Source organism: Molossus molossus, unplaced genomic scaffold (genome assembly GCF_014108415.1).
Source record: "Molossus molossus isolate mMolMol1 unplaced genomic scaffold, mMolMol1.p scaffold_m16_p_10, whole genome shotgun sequence".
Lineage (NCBI taxonomy): Eukaryota > Metazoa > Chordata > Mammalia > Chiroptera > Molossidae > Molossus > Molossus molossus.
In genome coordinates, this window is record NW_023425345.1 from 13,095,204 (window position 1) to 13,113,150 (window position 17,947).

Sequence of the window (17,947 nt, forward strand, 5' to 3'; positions counted from 1 at the left end):
GGGAGGGAGAAAGACACATCAATTGGTTGCCTCCCACATGACCCAGACCAAGGTTAGGGGTAGAATTGCAACCAAGGTATGTGCCCTTCACTGGAATTGAACCCGAGACTCATTGGTTCTTGGTCCGATGCTCTAACTACTAAGCCAAACTGGCCAGGGCGATGTTTTGCATTTTTAAAAATATGGTTTTATTGACTTTTTAGAGAGAGAGAAGGACACATTGATTGGCTGCCTCCTGCATGCCCTCTACAGGGGATCAAGCCCACATGTACCCTATGGGGAATTGAACCGGGACCTCTCAGTCCATAGGATGATGCTCAAGCCATTGAGGCACACCATCTGGGCGATGCTTTGCATTTTATCATGTACTTTCCTCAGGTGCTTAACTAGTTTGCTTTTTCATTTCCTTCAGGTGTTTACTGAAATGTCACCTTTGTGGGTCTGTCCTAATCTTTCCTGCTTTATTTTTCTCCTTAGGACTTACCACCACCTGACACTTATACATTTCTTCATTTGCTTATTTAAAAGTCTACTTCCCTTCCCCACTCGCTCTTTCCACAACTACAATGGAAGCTCTGTAAGTGCAAGGATATTGGCAACTTTATTCCTTTCTCTATTTCCAATGTCTAGAATACTGCCAGACACATAACAACCACTCAAATATTAATGGGTGAATAAATGAATGAACAAACTTAATCCTGCTAGCAACCCTGTGAAATAGGTAATATAATCCTCATATTTCAGTTAAGGCTTAGGTGATGTGCTGGGATTTGAATCTATGATGTCTGAACCCAATGCCTTGTTTATACCATTATATCACACTTCCCCTTTAAGACAATGGAATATGAAAAATGCGTCATTCGCACAGAATATTCAGGGAAGAAACTCCTATTTTTGGGTTCAAGACAAAGTACAGTGTTTTCTGTCTAGGTCATAATATGTTGCTCCAAATTTCAGAGACACACCCATGTTCTCTGGTGAAGTCTTCTTGCACTGGTTATTGATGACAATAAATGAGTCATCTGTTGAAGCTGAAATTCAAATCAACAAACAGCTGTTAAGCATCTAGTTTTCACAAGTCAGTATGTTTGGCTCTCTGAAAGATTTTATTTACCTGGAGATATTAAAAGGCCATTCCACCTTTATTTCCAGGAAATAATTCTCACTTTGGAGAAATCGGAGTCACTAAAAAAATTTCACTCTTTGACTTGGGTATGTTGAGTGTGTAGTGGGAGATGCTCAGTACATACTGGGCACAGGACAATATGTGATTAACTAAATTGAATTACCTAAGGTAACATGCATTTTAAATCTTTTACATATTTTTTGAATTTGCAAGTGATCCTGTAGGTTGTTCCGAATAGCCTAGACATCTATGTGCTATTCAGAGCTCTTTAAAAACTTGAAGAAAGTGATTTAAAGCATGGACATTGTCTTAACTACTTTAAAATTAGACTTTAATTTGTGTAGGTCAATGGGCAGAATTTCTCTGGTAAAAAATTTAAGACTGTATATATATATATATACACACATACACACACACGTGAAAATGCAGGTGGAATATATATATTTCTTTATATGTGATATATATGTATATACATATGGAAATGCAGGTAGAAAAAATATATATGTATTTCTTTTACAGTATTGACTATTATCATAAAAATACCTCATCTTTTACATAAAAAATAATTTTGTTGTCCAAAGAAAGAAAAAAATCAGATCTATTATTATTAATGTGTACATATGTGTTGTGTAGATCCAGCATCAAATTAATTCACTCATTGTTTTCATTTTCAGCTGGTTTGAAATTTCTACTAAAATTCATAAAGTAATTGCCTTTTGGAGTTTTCAATGACCAGTTGTAAGTCTAACTGGGCTGTGGATCATTTGTTTTGCATGAGATCTAACTCCAGTGAATAATTTTCCATTCACGAACTTTCCTCAAATTTAGAATCTGAGGCCCTAGTTTAGTCACCAATTCTTCGAGTTTCCTCTCTTCAGACGTTTTGAACAGTTTTTCTTGAAATAAAAAACTTCATGAAGATTCTATAACAGTTATTTGGAGGGGGTGCTCCCAGGCAACAGGCAAGGAAGAGATCGCATCTTATTTTCTTAAAGAAGTGTAGGGAGCACGCGAGGATAATAATGTCAGGGAATTATTTTTCTTTCTCCACTCACTGCAAATGTTGATTTCTCAAACATTCGGTTATGAAGGAGAGACTTCTTAAAAAGCCCTGGCGGGGGCGGGTACATGCGCACACTTGAGTACCACTCCTCCTCTAGGTCCTGCTGCGAGACCTTCCACTGCCATCGGGCTCTGCACCCCTTCCAGGGTCTCCCCGAGATCCCCAGAAGCCCAGCTGGAGGAGAGGACAGCAGCCACAGTGGGCGCTCTGGCCAACCCAGATTCCCAAAGTGGACTCCAGGGCGCGCCTGGAAATCCAGTCGGAAGATGCGCAGTTGCCATGGCACCGGAGATGCTCCCCAAGCATCCTTATCCCCGGAGGAAAAGGGGGCTCCGGGCAGACGCCTCCCTTCATGGCAATCTGGCAGGAGCGCCCCTTCCTCAGTTTGCCGGGGCTCCCATCCATCTCTCCTCAAAGAGGTTAATCAAATCTTGCTCTTCTCCCCCCTCTCGCCCACCCCAGCGTTTCCATACGGCTTGTTCACAGGCCCCTCCTAGGCGGGGGCTGAATGCTCACTTACACTGACCGCTGCGAGGGAATTGTTCACGAGGGCTGCCCATCTTCAAATCAATGCCTGCCCGGAACAACAGAAAGGGCCTCAGATGTACTGGTTTCCACAGAACCATTGTTAGGCTTTTGTGAAGCAGTTTTGAACCTAATAAATAATGTCAAAAGTCTCTATCGCCGCCAAAAATGTTCCTTTTGAAGCATTTCTAATAGTATTTTTGTTCTGCGGTGTCTCCCAGTATCACAAAGAATTTGTGTCTCACAATGGGAGTGGGGTACATCGCGTGCCTCTTCCCCATGTGCCTGCAGGGACTGCGGGGACCCCTCTTTGTTCAGCGCTCGCAGGTAAACGGTGTCACTTGCCAACTTGGGCTTTGGTTGAAGGATGTTTTCTAAAGGGCCTTTTGAATGTCTAAACAGAGGTTTAGTGCATGTTTGTAATTTAAGAGTTAACATGAAATTTGATTACTCCTGAAGTGCCTAGGAGAATTCTTCAGGCTGTATTAAGGTTTTTATGCCAGAAACCCGAAGCTGGGTCCTCCTTTGAGGCCCTGCAACACTTGGTACTAAGTTTAATGCAAAAGAGATACTGAATGTCCTGATTGATAATAAAAAACACCAACGCAGCTTAGGGAACGTTTTTATCACACTGGTGTGGGCACTTGTTTTTTTATTTCAGTTAAGTTAAATGTAGCAGCGGTGGACTTTATCAGATGATTTTATAGGTTTAATTTTTTCTTTTTAATATAGTACATTTTTTCAACATTGAGAAACACAAGTCAACATGACCAATACACCCATATACACTCAAGTTCCTTGAAATTTTCCCAGAAATTTGGATACATAGAAGTTGTAAATTCCTTTTGCATTCACCCTTCAGTTCAAATTAATATACTATACATACTATATATAAATAATATATATATCCTATGCCTACATTTGGGACTTATCATCAAGTCTAAAGTCCAAATTTAAGTCTCAAAGTTTCAATAGGAATAAAATGTTACAACCAGTAACTACTTAAGATTTAAGAGTCCAGTTAGTCCTCTGGGAATGATATGACTTCTTTAAATATTAGCATTTCCTAGGAGTAAGACACTTTAAAGACAAAAAGATCCCCAAACTTTAGAGCTTTTCTTGTTCTATCGTAATATGATTTTATAATACATATATTTTTTACATTTTTATTTATTTACTTATTTATTTATTTATATTATTTATATGTAACATGGTTTTATTAAAAGAGAGTGTGCAGGTTATCAGTGGTGGTTGCTGTGGTTTCCTGAGGGTAGGATAGCATCTGCTTACCAGAGTCATGTGACAACCTTAAGTTCAACTTCATGCCATTTGGTTGGAGAAAAGTGTGTGGCCATTCTCATGGGTTTTATGTAAATTTTGATTCTGGAATATTTTAATTTGCTGTTTAATTATGAGTTTGTACAACTGATTTTTTTTTTCAGATAGAAAATTACTGTTTTAAGTGATTCTAAAACAACCAAAAATTTGTAATGGTCAATTTCAGGAGCAGAAACTGTTTTTGATATAGTAAATGGATTCCCGAAGTGGAAAATAGCAAATTTACTAAAAATACAATTCAGAAGAAGCAATCCTACTCAGAATTGAGAAACTGGATATAAGCAAAAGATGTAAAATATATGATAGATCACATTCTAAAGCAGTTTCCCAACGTGTGTTCCATGGAACACGGAAATTAGAAAGCTAGGAGCTTACAGGTAAATATGTCTGAGAAACATGGTCCAGCCTGCTCCCTCCAGAGAGTCACAGTGGCATATTAAGGATCCTGAGAATTTCCACAATAAAAAGAATCTGATAAATCTGTTTCAGTTAGTGTTTCTCAATTTTCTTTGATTAGGAAATGCTGATATATGTGTGTGTATATAAACACACACATATGTATTTTAAAAAATAACATCCATTAATATCTTACAGAACCAGTGTCCTATGGAACACATTAGAGAAAAATTTGCTCAAAAGTCTATTCTAAATACACCCACAGTAGTGTAAACTGGTAGGATTCGAAGTAAGGATTTCTTTTCAAAGAAGTGAAGAAAGAATCGGAGCTCAAGAAAACAGCTCTTAATAAATAGCTCTGGGAACCCATTCCTCCTTGGAGGACTGTAGTGAGTTGTCTCTGGTTGTTTTTCCTTATTTTGGGTGTACGTGGTGGGGAGGAGGTTAGCTGGTTCAGCCCTGACCATGCTAACTTAGATAATGACGACAAGAAGCATTTGCAGCTTCGGCTGTTATAGTCATGGGCTGCAGGTGTCCACGCTTCTCTGCGTGAACTCTGCTTTTGCACTAGAACTTGACATAAACCCACTGAGATAAGCATCATTCAATCTTCCCCAATGCCATTATTTCTGAAAACAGTGCTTAATTAAATAGTTATTATTGAGGATGAATCAACTTTGGACATTAATATGTGTTTATTTATAGTATTGTCACTGAGGAATGGATGAGTTCCTATGGTATAAAATAATTGTTGCTAAGGTTCTGAGTTATGAATTGCTTTTACCTATTTCTTCAGAGGTATATGATTCGACTTACGATACATTTATTACTACATACTATATGTGTCTCCTAAGGAAGATAATATATACTTTAGTGAAAAAAATGCTTTTCTGAAAGTTGCATTGGAAAATAGATATTGATATATTTTAAAAATTGGTGCAGCTAAATATTTAAAGTACTCTCTAGTGAATAATGCTTACAAATGATAAATCCTTTTATAATATGCAAAATAAATGATAATTATAATACAGATTACATTTATTGAGTATGTATTATGTATCAGAGACTGTTCTAAGTGTTTAGCATATATTAATTCATTTCCTCCTCATAATCGCTTCATGAAGTATTTACAATTATTATTATCTCCACTTCATACATGATGAAGTTTGATTTTTAATGATAATAAAATATGTATATATGTGTGTGTATACACAATACATATGAGCTTTAAAAACTATATTATATATTATAAAATTTTATTTCATATATAAAGCTATGTTATTGCATACTGTGTTATTCACACTAGTATGTATGTACCCATGACCATGTTTGTATTCCATCTATACAGGTAACATCTATAAATCAGATTTTATACCATGCTGTTGTGCCACAGCGAGGTAAGTATAGAAACTCTACTCATATTCTCTCCCCTCCTGATAACAGGGTGCAGGGTGCGAGCAGTAACTGTGAGTAGAGAGCATACAATAGGTTTAAACTTGTTGAAGGGCAAAGTAGGGTCAGAGATTATTATCACATAGTTCTTTTATATTTGGAACAAAGTCATCCCTGTGAATGAAGGCTCAAAAAATAAGAGAAGGGAACATCGTTTTGAGGTTTACTAAAGATGGCAGCACTTTTCAAGTTTAATTGGAGCTGACTGACATCAGACTTATGGAAGGGATGGGACGCTGTAGAGGGAGAGTTAAGAAAGAGCTAAGGTGGTGGGATCAACCTGGATCTGAAGAACTTGTTCCTGTAAATGTGACCTGAATTTAGTGTCTCTCCATCACTTGACTGGAGTTTCTTCACTGTTAAATTGGGATAACATGTTTTGTTCACAGCAAGGATAACTTGGGGATCAGGTTTCCTATCAAATGATGCATTTTAAAAAGCAAGAGCACTAAGCAAATGCAAGTCATTTGATCAATAATATCAATAATAATTAGCATAAATATTATCATTGGTTATGCAGTGCTAGTTTAAGAGCTTATAGATCCAACTACCTTACGCTGACAGTGCGTATTATTTCTGGTGACCATGTGATCATGTCCCTTTCTGAGAAACTTTTCTGTACCATATGTTTCACCTTCATCACAGCACTATGAGGTAAGCAGTAGTATCTCATTTACTGATGAGGAAACTGAAACAGACAGACAAAGCAATGTGTCCAATGATTGCCTCCAGCCACCAAGCTCACAGATATTCTGCATTGATAAACAATGCATGTAGTTGAAAAACGAACACACTATTACATTCAGAATCTCCAATTTAGAAAAGTTCAATTTAGAGAACAGCACACCAGTTGGCAGTATCAACCACCACGTGATCTCTTAGTCCAGCTCTCTATAAAAGTCTGAAACTACCCGGACGAGGGGAGGAATAAGACGATGTATTTGTAACTACAAATGTGATGTTGAGGATTCTAAGTCACACAGGGATCGAGGAGAGATGTTGTTGTCAAGAGAAGAGTTGACGTTAAGAAAAGTGCTCCACCACAACAGCTTGGCAGACACCACTTAAGTTTTAATAACTATCCCGTGTGTGTGTCACCAGTGACGTGATTATTTTGCTTTGATCGCTGTTCTAATCCTGCTTTTTTTTTTTTTTTTATCATCACCGGAGGACATTTTTCCATTTTTTGTTCAGGTAGAGCGGGAAGGAGAGAGAGGAACAGAGAGAGAGAGAGAAACATCGATGTGAAAGGAACACATCGAGTGACTGCCACCCGCACGACCAACCAGGGCCGGGGACAAACTGCAACCGAGGTACGTGCCCTTCGCAGGAACCGAACCCGGGTCTCTCTGGACTGCAGATCAACACTCTAACCGCTGAGCCAAACCGGCCAGGGCTAATCCTTCATCTTGAATTTGGAACATACCCAACCTTGGGATCATTGATTCTTGAGGTATTTTCTGTGTACTGTAATTTTCTTAATCTTCGTGTGAGATTCATTTTTTTATGAGGATTGTTGATTGTGGATGTGTGGATAAAGCTTGGATTGGAGTTATGGTCTGTGATGACAAAGAAATTGGCACTGTCATCAATCACTGGGGGCAAGGTCATCAACGTTTTGAGGAATCATCTCATTTCATCTCATCTTCACCGGATCGCAGTAGTTTCACCACAGTGTGTTAACACTTTCACAGCGTGTACACTCCTAGCCTGCAGGGCACTGACTGTCCTCTGAGTCACCACTATAAGGCAGACTGAGCAGAAGCATACGTGTCTGTCCTGTCACGTACTCATATGTGACCTGTCTATCCCATAATGGATGTTCCTTGCTTGTCCCTCAAAATTTACATTATGATTATTCACATAATATAAATTTATGTTGCTATGAAAAAAAAACAAAAAGAAAAGTGCTCCATAATTCTTAAGGCCTGTGGCAGACTCTTGAACAACCTTACGCGCTGCATTCCTTTCCAGAGCAAGTTGTCGCCGTGTCTAGGCTCCTCCCCCGACTGCTCCCTTCATATCCTCCAACCTGTGTTTTTTTACTCCCCTATGAAAATCAGTCTGATTTTGTGAGTCAGTGACAGTGGGATTAATTGTAAAGTGTCAGTGGGGTACTTATGACCCTAGGTAGTTATTGTGACAGATTTAAGAAGCAGGATTCCACTCGGTCAGCATTTTGAGCCATGCGTCAGGCACTGGCCTTGGTGCTGAGGATGTTGATGAAAAAGAATGTCATCTTTTTCCTTGACGAGCTTAACCTAGTGTAAGACTTAGTCCTTTAATTCATTCATTCTGTCAAATTTATTGAACACCCACTGGGGATCTAGAGGTCAAGTAAAACCTAGCTGGTGAAACATAAAATAATGACACAATAATGTTCCGGTCTATAATCCTCCAGCCATAATTCTGAAATCCAAAATCTCTGAAAATTGACAAACTCTTTTGTAACTCATTTAGTTGGTGTTAGTTATTATCTAAACTGAAATGAAGTTATTTACAGCCTTTATCTATCTCAGTGTGGATATTCATGCATTTTTAGGAAGATGCATTAATATATTTGATTATGGGGTATTCTATCTCAGACCCTGATGGATGATGCATGGTTTATGCAACACTACATAATATATAATTTATACATCATAATATACAAACAAATTTAAGCTCCAAGACTCAACTGACCTGAAGGGTTCTGGGAAAAAAAATTGAAGTTGTTTTGTGAATACATACAATGGAGACTTAGAGAAGGAAAAGGTCAATTTGGGTTGGAATGATCATAGGATGCCTCATGTGGCAGGATTTAAATTTAATTATGCAGATTGTAAAATTTGAAAGTAATGGGTAATGTAGGAAGTAGTAACCAGGAACAGATCAATGTTTGTGTGGCCTAAGCTTATATATTTCGAGGGGGTCTCTTTAAGGAAAAGAATCATGAGTATAGTTAGGTAGAGGACCTTGGAAGGGACTTTGCAAATGAAAGGCCCGAAGCTTACATTTTGTTAGTTTCTTAGTAAATTTATCTTTGAGAAAGACCAAACACATAAACAATATACCTGTAGATCTACAAATAAATACATATGTTGATACATGGGGGAGAGAAGGGTTGGGTTCTTGTGAGGTAGGGAAATGAATCTTACCATTTTTATCCTTTTGAATTGTTTAAGATTTTGAAAATTGATAACCAAGGCAAGTTTCCTTTCTAAAATCTAGGCATAATATGTATGGCCTTCGGAAAACAGTCCGAAGATTTTCAAAAAATCCAATTGTGAATATATTTCAGAATGAATGACCTTTCTTAGTTTTCTCCTGTTTAACTCTGTGGCTAGTCAATTTTTTAAAGCTTAAAGAAGATGTGACAATTACAAATAATTTAATATACTTAAATTGTGAACTCAAAAAGAAGAGAAGAAACTACATTTTATTTTGAAATCTGCCTTTTGAATATACTACATAGGCATCGCTTGTCTTTAGACGTCAGGGGATAAGCTTGAATTAAAAAAACCTTTAACGATGCATACTTTAAGATTAAAATGGAAATGTCAGTCCATTAGACTACACAGCAATACTCTTTTCCAAAGCTGTACACGATGATTTATATTTACTCATAAAAACAATGTGGATTGTCCATGTTTATTGGGTCCTTACCAAATGCCATGTGGTCTTCTGATTCCTTTATTACAATATGTCTCCACCCTCCATTTTTTAAAAAATGAAAATGTTCTGTTTTGTTATTACCACAAAGATTTCACCATCATTCCTGGTTTGTTTCTTTTATTGGTTTATTTTTAATAGCTTTATTGAGATATAATTCATATACATACAAGTCACCCATTTAAAGTATACAACTCACTGGCTTCTAGTACGTACACAGATATGTGCAACCATCATGCAGTCAATTTTACATTTTCATCCAATCAAATAGAAACCTTGTACCCTCTAGCTATCATCTTCCTATACTGCCCCTGCCCCTGACCCCTCCGCAGCCTTAAACAATCACTGGTTTACTTTCTGTCTCTATAGATTTTCCTAGTCTGGGCATCTAATATGAATGGAATTACGTAGTATGGAGTCTTTTGTGACTGGCTTCCTCTAATTAACACAATTTTCAAGATCCATCCATGTTGTAGTATGTGTCAGTATTTTATTCTTTTTTATGGCTAAATAATATTCCATTGCATGGCTCTACCACATTTTGCTTATCTATTCTTTAGTTGATAGATACTGGGATTATCTCCACTTTTTTTTTTTATTTTTTTTTTCCTTTATTGATTTTAGAGAGAGAGGAAGTGAGAGGGAGAGAGAGATGAAAACATCAATGAGAGAGAACATTGATTGGCTGCCTCCTGCATGCCCCTGATTGGGGATCAGGCCCACAACCTGGGCAAGTGTCCTGACCGGGAATCGAACCAGTGACCTCTTGGTGCATGGGTCGGCGCTCAACCACTAAGACACACCGGCCGGACTATCTCCACTTTTTGACTGCTGTAATAGTGCTGCCATAAGCATCCATGTACACGTTTTTGTGTGGACATGTTTTCATTCTTCCTGGATGTAGGCTCTCCTTTAACCCTCCGGATACTTCCATGGTCTGTTGCTATCCCCTCAGGTGGAAACGGACAGCAGTGAGGTCAAGTTGCTTGCTCAGAGTCACATGGCCTGTGCAAGAACCAGGCCGTAAACCTGGGCAGGCTGACTCGAATTTGCTATCCTGCTTCTCTCTAGATCAGCTTTTCTCAGACAAATTTCTAAGCTTTCCTCTTAAGGGCATCTAAGAAATTGCACAAAAGTAATAGCTACTGTTTAAATATACACACCTATCTCCCAGCCATTTACCTATCCCCTGACTAAATGCTAGACATATTTTCTACAGTGCATCCAGAAAACGTAATTCTTACAAATGTGACAGTCTGCCCGGAATCAGCACCACTTGCGTATTTCACATCATTTAAAAAAAAATCACATTTTTCTCCCTTTGCCCTAAACTATACTTATCTTTCTAATACACTGTGTGAGTGGATGTTTGGAATGGCAAAGCCCATCCCCAGACTATCAATTAATCCTCTTGGTGTAGATCCCCTCCCCCTTCATTCTTTGGTATGAAATCAGTATTGCGTGTTAGTTCCTTCCTTCCCACACCTCCTCTAGGTTAAAGTTGAATTCTTTGAGATTGAGACTTTTTTTGTGTGTGACTTTAACAATGTTCTCTTCACATGTCCTTGCATAAGCCCAACAATTGCTTGTTGACCCATTTTAACCCCTTTTGAGCGTCATCTTCAAAGTGTAACTGTCCTTGACAATGAAAGAGACCTTCCTATTGTCTGGTCCTTCTAGGCAACCTTTAGCATGAAGCTAAATGGCTTTCAGATGGAGGAGTTGGCTAGAGGAAGGAGACAAAGTAAGCTGTTGTTCCTGAGTGACTTGGCTAAACTTTCCCTTTTCTTGCTTAGAATGGTGCATTTCTATAGAAGATGACAGACGTTTTGACAGGTGCAATATGCTTTGAACTGTTGTGTCTGATAATTCCTTTGTCTTGGGTTTTCCCAGCAGAGTGGTACATCTTAGGATGCTGATATGCATATTGTTGGCTTTTTATTTAGTGTGATGGAAGCTTCCTTTTCGCTCACCCTCCACCTCTCTCTTCAGGCACTTTGCACACATGTCACTAACCCAGATGGGAAGGCAGACATTGGTGCAGGAAACTCTCCCCTAGCCTTTCCCCACCCCTTCCCCCCCTCAAAATGGAAATTACTTCTTGCATAGTTTTCTCCTTATTGTTTTAAGAAAGAAAGGAAAGAGAAAGAAATTATGTAGAGACGTACAAAACACAGTGGCACATCAGAGGCAAAGACTGACAGAGCTAAAATCCCAATAGCAATCATACCTAATATATATTGAGACCCAACACGTGTCAGACATTACGCTATGGCTTTGACATGCATTGTCTATTATAAAACAAGTGAAAATTTCCTCTGGCCTAGTAACCCAATTACAACCATTGTTTACATTTTGGAGCATATCCTTTCATACATTTTTCTTAGCATATTACATTTTAGTGCTATTTTTGGAAAAACAAGTTCATATTGCATTCATTGTTCTCTAAGCTTATTTCCCCCAATAGACTGTAGATGTCTTTGCAATATCGACAAATGGTAATCTTTCTTCATCTACAGAAAATTTTTTTGTATCATATCATAATTTAGTTAGCCAGTGTATTACTTTGGGACATTTTAGGGCCCTCCACATTTCTCTACAGCAAATATTTTTGTGATGGATATGATGAATATACTTCACATATCCTCAGATGTACTCTTATAATTATTTTTATAGTATAAATTCTTAAAAGTAGAATTGCTGGTCAAAATGCATGCAAGATTTAACTTTTGATTATCTTTTTTGCCTTCATCTAGATGGATTTGTAAGCATTTCATCTGACACGCTTTCTGACTTTCAGAACTAAAAAATAATGGTAATATAAGTTAGAAAAGGTTTAGCCTAAATCAATAATAGACACCAGAGATCCTAAATTCAATCATTTTTCTTTTTCACCTTTTGTTGTGGTGAATTAGATCTACATAGATTTTTCTGCTTTGGTATAAATGTGGGAAAGTTTTTATTTGACAAAAGACCAGGACTTCTAACTAAAACTGAGAGCTTCCAAGTGTACAGCAGAGCAGTGCAACCTGTTCCATATCTACACTGGTATGAAAATAGAACCTTAACATTGCCCACCTTCTGTCTCAGGGTGCCCTTTGGTGTATTTCTATGGAATGTGGTCATTCCCCAGGGCCTTGTTCCGGTGACTAAGAATGACAGTCTGAATCAAGATAGGAGGAAATTGCTTTGAAAATAAAATTAAAATTTCCCTCTTCTCTGTAATAAGTGATTTTACTCTTTTGTTTTCATTAGTATTAAAATTCTAGGATGAACTAACAGAGAGGTAGCTTGGGATGAGGTTTTTTTTGCTAACATAAGAAATAGTTAAAGGAGATGTTGAGATGTCTATGTAGCCACCTTTCAATACCATCTAAAGAGACTCTTACAAATGAAATGCCTTACCACGCAAGCAGTATCAAACAGAAGTCAGTGAACAGCAAGGTCTGTCACAAACGTGACATAATGACATCCAGTTCACAGGGCATCTGAAAGATCAAAACACTGTGCTCTGTAGAAAATGACGCAACACAGCAACTGTGGTTTGGACTGAAAAAGAAAGGACAAGATTAAATTGAAACGTTTATTGAAAATAATGAGTAAAAGTCCTTGCAATTTTCCAATGAAGACACATTAAGTTAAACTGCGTAAAGTGCTAAATGTAATTTTTATTTCCAGTTTGTTTTCCTTGTAAATTGCACAAGGTATGCTGTTTACTTAGTGACCCCCCCCCCCTTACTGCCCACCTCTAGCTTGTCCGCTTTGTTTTACTGAGTGACTCGCTACAATCTAAACTGAACCCTTGATATGAAAAATCAGCTTAGGCTGTGAGTTCTGCTAAGCAGGAATACTTAGAAAGTCACTCTGCTTTAGCTGAAGCAGCAGGACACTGGAGTCTGGCATGCGCGGGTCATGTGATCTGTTGACCTCTATCTGGGTCTCCGTGACTCTGCCTAGTAACAGTTGATTAATGGTGTATGGTAACTTGGAGAGCAGATCTCATCAGTACCCTGAGTTTGAAGACTTCCTCATTATCTAAGGCCTTTCACCACAGCCCTTAGGAAATTTTACTCACAAATTAGGTTGAACAAAGTCTTTTCAAAGAAAATTATTTTCGGTGTTTGGTCATCGGGGAGCAGAAGGCTGGATGGTCATTTACTTCATTGAAAAGGGTGTGGGAGGCAAGTGGCGATCAGGGGGCCTGGACACCGGAGGGGCTTCCTTCCTCCGCTGCAGGCTGGGTTTTCAGAAGAAGCAATGTAACGAGCTATCGCTGTAGCAACAAGTTGGCATTGAACGTTATTTTACTGGAGGAGGGGGTAGAATTTCTGACTTTGTGCTGGGCCAGAGGTTATGAACACATTTATTTATAGAGCTTTGCATCCAGTCGCCATCTGGATTCATGACTGGCATTGTGGTTGTCTACCAAATATCCGTTCTCTGCTTCTTAGTATCAGAACCCCAGTTTTATTCAGAACAATATGCTAGTTTAAAAATATTCTCATCTCCATCCTTCCTGGTAGCTAGAGTAGCTGCGATAACCTGTTCTGGTCATCTGGTTGTAAACAGAATTCTCCTGGAAAAGCTGCCATTTTCTTTTCTGCTCCTTCCTGCTTCATGACAGATGCAATATCTGGATGTGGAGCAGCCATCTCGTAACCACGAGGCGAACGGCCACAGGCTAAGGATCGTGCAGCTGCAAGGTAGCAGGATACTGGGTCTTTGACGAGTCCCCAAGTTAATGGATGAACCCTAATATCTCTACTCTTGGATTTTTTGTTACGTAATAAAAGTTAAACACTTATTTGTTATAAACCACTAAATTCTGGTTTCTGTTACATGTAGTTGAATGTAGCTCTGATTGATACTTTCAAATTTTAGCTTCGGCTGGCCGGTGTGGCTCAGTGGTTGCGCATCAACCTATGCCCCAAGAGGTCGCTGGTTCAATTCCCGGTCAGGGCACATGCCCAGGTTTTGGACCAAATCCCCAGTGGGGGCATGCAGGTGGCCAATCAATCTTTTCTCTCATCAATGTTTCTGTTTCTTTCTTTCCCTCCCTTCTTCTCTCACTAAAAATAATCAATAAAGAAAAAAATTTAAAAAAATTCTAGCTTCATTTTCCACTTGGATGATGTTCTCTGAATCTCTGAACCTCAGTTTCTTCCTCTACCAAATGGGGTTGACAATACCTGTCTCTACTTTAAAGGTTCATTGTGAGGATTAAATGTAATAGATGATGCTTGTGAAAGTCTTAGCATAGTATCCAATACACAGAAGGTGTCAATGTAGATTAGTATTATTATTATTAGGAATTTGGCTCTGGCTGCTATTGCCTCTGATGTGCTATTGTATTTTTGCTCTGTGATATTCAAGTTAAGCCTATCTTTTTAGGATCCAAAAGATGATCAGATATTTATATATTTATATTGAGATAGCATTTGACACATCATTTATTTCTGTCTTTTATATATGTACCTAGTTCATGGACAAGATGCTAAATCAATAAACAAAGTAAAAAACAAACAGTTAGCACAGCTGGTTTGGCTCAGTGGTCAAGCGTCAACCCATGGACCAAGAGATCACTGGTTTGATTCCTGGTCAGGGCACATGCCTGGGTTGTAGGCTCAATCCCCAGTGGGGGGCATGCAGGAGGTAACCTATTTATGTGTCTCTCTTCGATGTTTCTATTTATCTCTCCCTCTTCCTTCCTCTTTCTCTAAAAATCAATAAAAAATATATTTAAAATAAATCAATAATTAAACAAAAAAATAAACAGTTAAATATTAGTGGACTGTGATCTGAATGGCTGATTCTGTTTCTAGAGGGACGAAGAAACTGGACTTGATTTCAAGGGGAAACAAGAGTGATTTGAACCTAGATCTTCCTCTAGATTGTGACGGGTTCTCAAATTTTCCTTGTTTTTGATGACATTGCCCGTTTTGAGGAGTATTGGTCAGGACTTTTGTGAAATGTCCCTCAGTTAGGATTTGTGTGATGCTTTTTTCATGGTTAAACTGGGGTTATGGGTTTTGGAGAGGAATATCGCAGAGGAAAATCCCATTCTCAAGGTATTATTTCAAGAGTAGATACTGTCAACACGGCCTAGTGTTGATGTTAGCCTTGATCACTCAGCTGAGGTGGTCTCTGTCTGGTTTCTCCACTGTGAAGTTCATCTTTTTATTCCCCTTGCCATACTGTCTATTTGGAAGGAAGTCTCTATGGGCAGTCCACACAGAAGAAATGGAAAAACGGTGGACCACCCCTTCGAGGTGTGAGTGTCGCTTGCATGGTTTTGCGGGTGTAAGTTGTTAATGTTTTGGTTGATTTTGTATCTGGCAACTTCCTTGAATGTTATTAGTTCTTTTAGGGTTTGACACTTCTCAGGTTTTTATTGTAAATCATTAGATCACCTAATTATGATGATAACGCCTCTTCTCTTTCTATCTTTGTGTTTAATAATTTTTTTTTTCATGTTGGAAAGAACCATCAGGACAATATTGGTCAGCTTTCAGCTTTCATTAGGTTAGGACATGATAAGAAACACTTATCCAAATCTCAGGGGTTTACACAACCAAAGATTTTTTTTTTCAACTTTTTTTTTATCCTTACCCGAGAACATTTTTGCATTTATCTTCAGATAGAGCAGGAGAGAGAGAGGGAGGAAGAGAGAGAGAGAGAGAGAGAAACATTGACGTGAGAGAGACACATCTACTGGTTGCCACCCACACGACCGCAACCAGGGCCGGGGACAAACTGCCACCGAGTACGTGCCCTTAGCAAGAACCAAACCCGGGGCTCTCTGGTCCGCAGGCTGACACTCTAACCTCTGAGCCAAACCGGCCAGGGCCCAAAGATTTATTTCTTGATCACATTTACTCGTCAGTAGCAGGTTGGCTGTGGTTGGCTGCGGCTGTCTCCTTCCTCTGGGCTCCGCGTGGAAGAAGAAACCCAGTTTGAGGGGCAGCCTTCTGATGGCAGGAAAAAAGAGCAATGGCAGAACCATGTGGCAGTTCTTAACGTTCCTTGTTGGATGTGGCCTGAGCAGATGGATATCGGTGGGGTGGGAGGTCTGCTACGTGGACGATCCCAGGGAATACCTCTCTAGAGACGGGCCTGGCAGAGAGGGCAGGAAATAGTCAGGAAGGGTGTTATAATCTTCCACAAACACTATGAATGAAAATGCTGATGAGAGGACTTATTCCTGTCTTTTTCCAACATTAAAGGAAATGAGTGAAAAGTTTTTTCTTTAAGTATAATGCTCACTAAAGGTTTTGGGTAAGTAGCTTGTGTAAGGGTGCAAAAGTTCTCTCCTATTTGTAATTTTCACTTTTAAAAAATATTACCTTGGTATTAAAATTTATGAATTTTTTTCTCAGTATTTACTTAGGTGAATATGTAATTTTTCTCCCTTATTCCATTAAAATGGCTTTTTAAAAAAAATCCTCACTCGAGGATTTTTTTTTTTTTTCTATTCATCTTTAGATAGAGTGGGAGAGAGGGAGAGAGAGGGAGAAAGAGAGAGAGAAACATCGATGTGAGAGAGACACATCGATTAATTACCTCCCACATGACCCTGACCAGGGCCGAGGATGAACCACAATTGAGGTACGTGCCCTTGACCGGAATTGAACCCGTGACTCATTGGACTATGAGCCGATGCTCTAACCACTGAGCAAAACTGGCCAGGGCTAAAACCTTTACTATCTAGATTTTTTGGAGGAAAAAAAAACCTACTTAATCATAATACATTTTTAAATAATCTATTGAGTTCAGCTAGCTAGCAAAGTATTTGGGATTTTTGCATCTATTTTATTAATTAAAATTCATCTGTAAGTGTTCTCTTTTTATATGTTCTTGCTTAATATTTAGTATAAGCTCATAGCATCACAAATGAACTGGTCTCTTCTTATTTTTCTATTTTGGCGTAATTGATCTAAGAGGATTATTGGTTCCTTTGAAATTTGGCATAGAACTACCTAAGCCTAGAATTGTATTTTGCAGGGGAGTGGAAGGATGTTTTGCATACAATTTTAATATCTTTAATAGGTTGGTTCATTCTCTTTCTTCTTGTGTCAATATTGGCTTTTTACTTTATTTTCCAAAAATTAATGTGTTTAATATAGGTTACAAAATTATTGGTTATTCATGACAGTTTTATGATTTAAAAGCAGTGCATTACATCCTATTTTCCTAATTCTGTCTACTTATTTTCTCTAGTTTTTGTCAGATTTTCCATATGCTTCTAGATTTAGTACTCACAGATTTAAAGTTCTTTTCAAGTTAACAGCCATTAGAAAATGAAGATGTGGAAAATGCCAATAAAAATATAGAACTGGTATTCAAAGATTAACATTCAACTAAACTTAAGTAAGACATTTACTATAAGTCTTTCAAAT

The 17,947-nt window shown here is 38.3% G+C and overlaps 1 protein-coding gene across 1 annotated transcript; it reads left to right on the forward strand.

Moving 5' to 3' along the window:
• Positions 1-844: 844 nt before the first annotated feature.
• On the forward strand, positions 845-2,714 carry CUNH12orf42 (chromosome unknown C12orf42 homolog). The gene is made up of 3 exons (XM_036250811.1): positions 845-910; positions 1,471-1,492; positions 2,287-2,714. The coding sequence occupies exons 1-3, from the start codon at positions 845-847 to the stop codon at positions 2,712-2,714; spliced, it is 516 nt and encodes a 171-aa protein (XP_036106704.1).
• Positions 2,715-17,947: the final 15,233 nt, after the last annotated feature.

Bases quoted from the DNA above. Each gene is read 5' to 3' on its own strand.
- CUNH12orf42 (XM_036250811.1), top strand. From the start codon at position 845: ATGAAAAATGCGTCATTCGCACAGAATATTCAGGGAAGAAACTCCTAT. The intron at 911-1,470 runs GTACAGTGTTTT...TAATTTGTGTAG, and splicing joins ATTTTTGGGTTCAAGACAAA to GTCAATGGGCAGAATTTCTC. The intron at 1,493-2,286 runs GTAAAAAATTTA...CTCCTCCTCTAG, and splicing joins CAATGGGCAGAATTTCTCTG to GTCCTGCTGCGAGACCTTCC.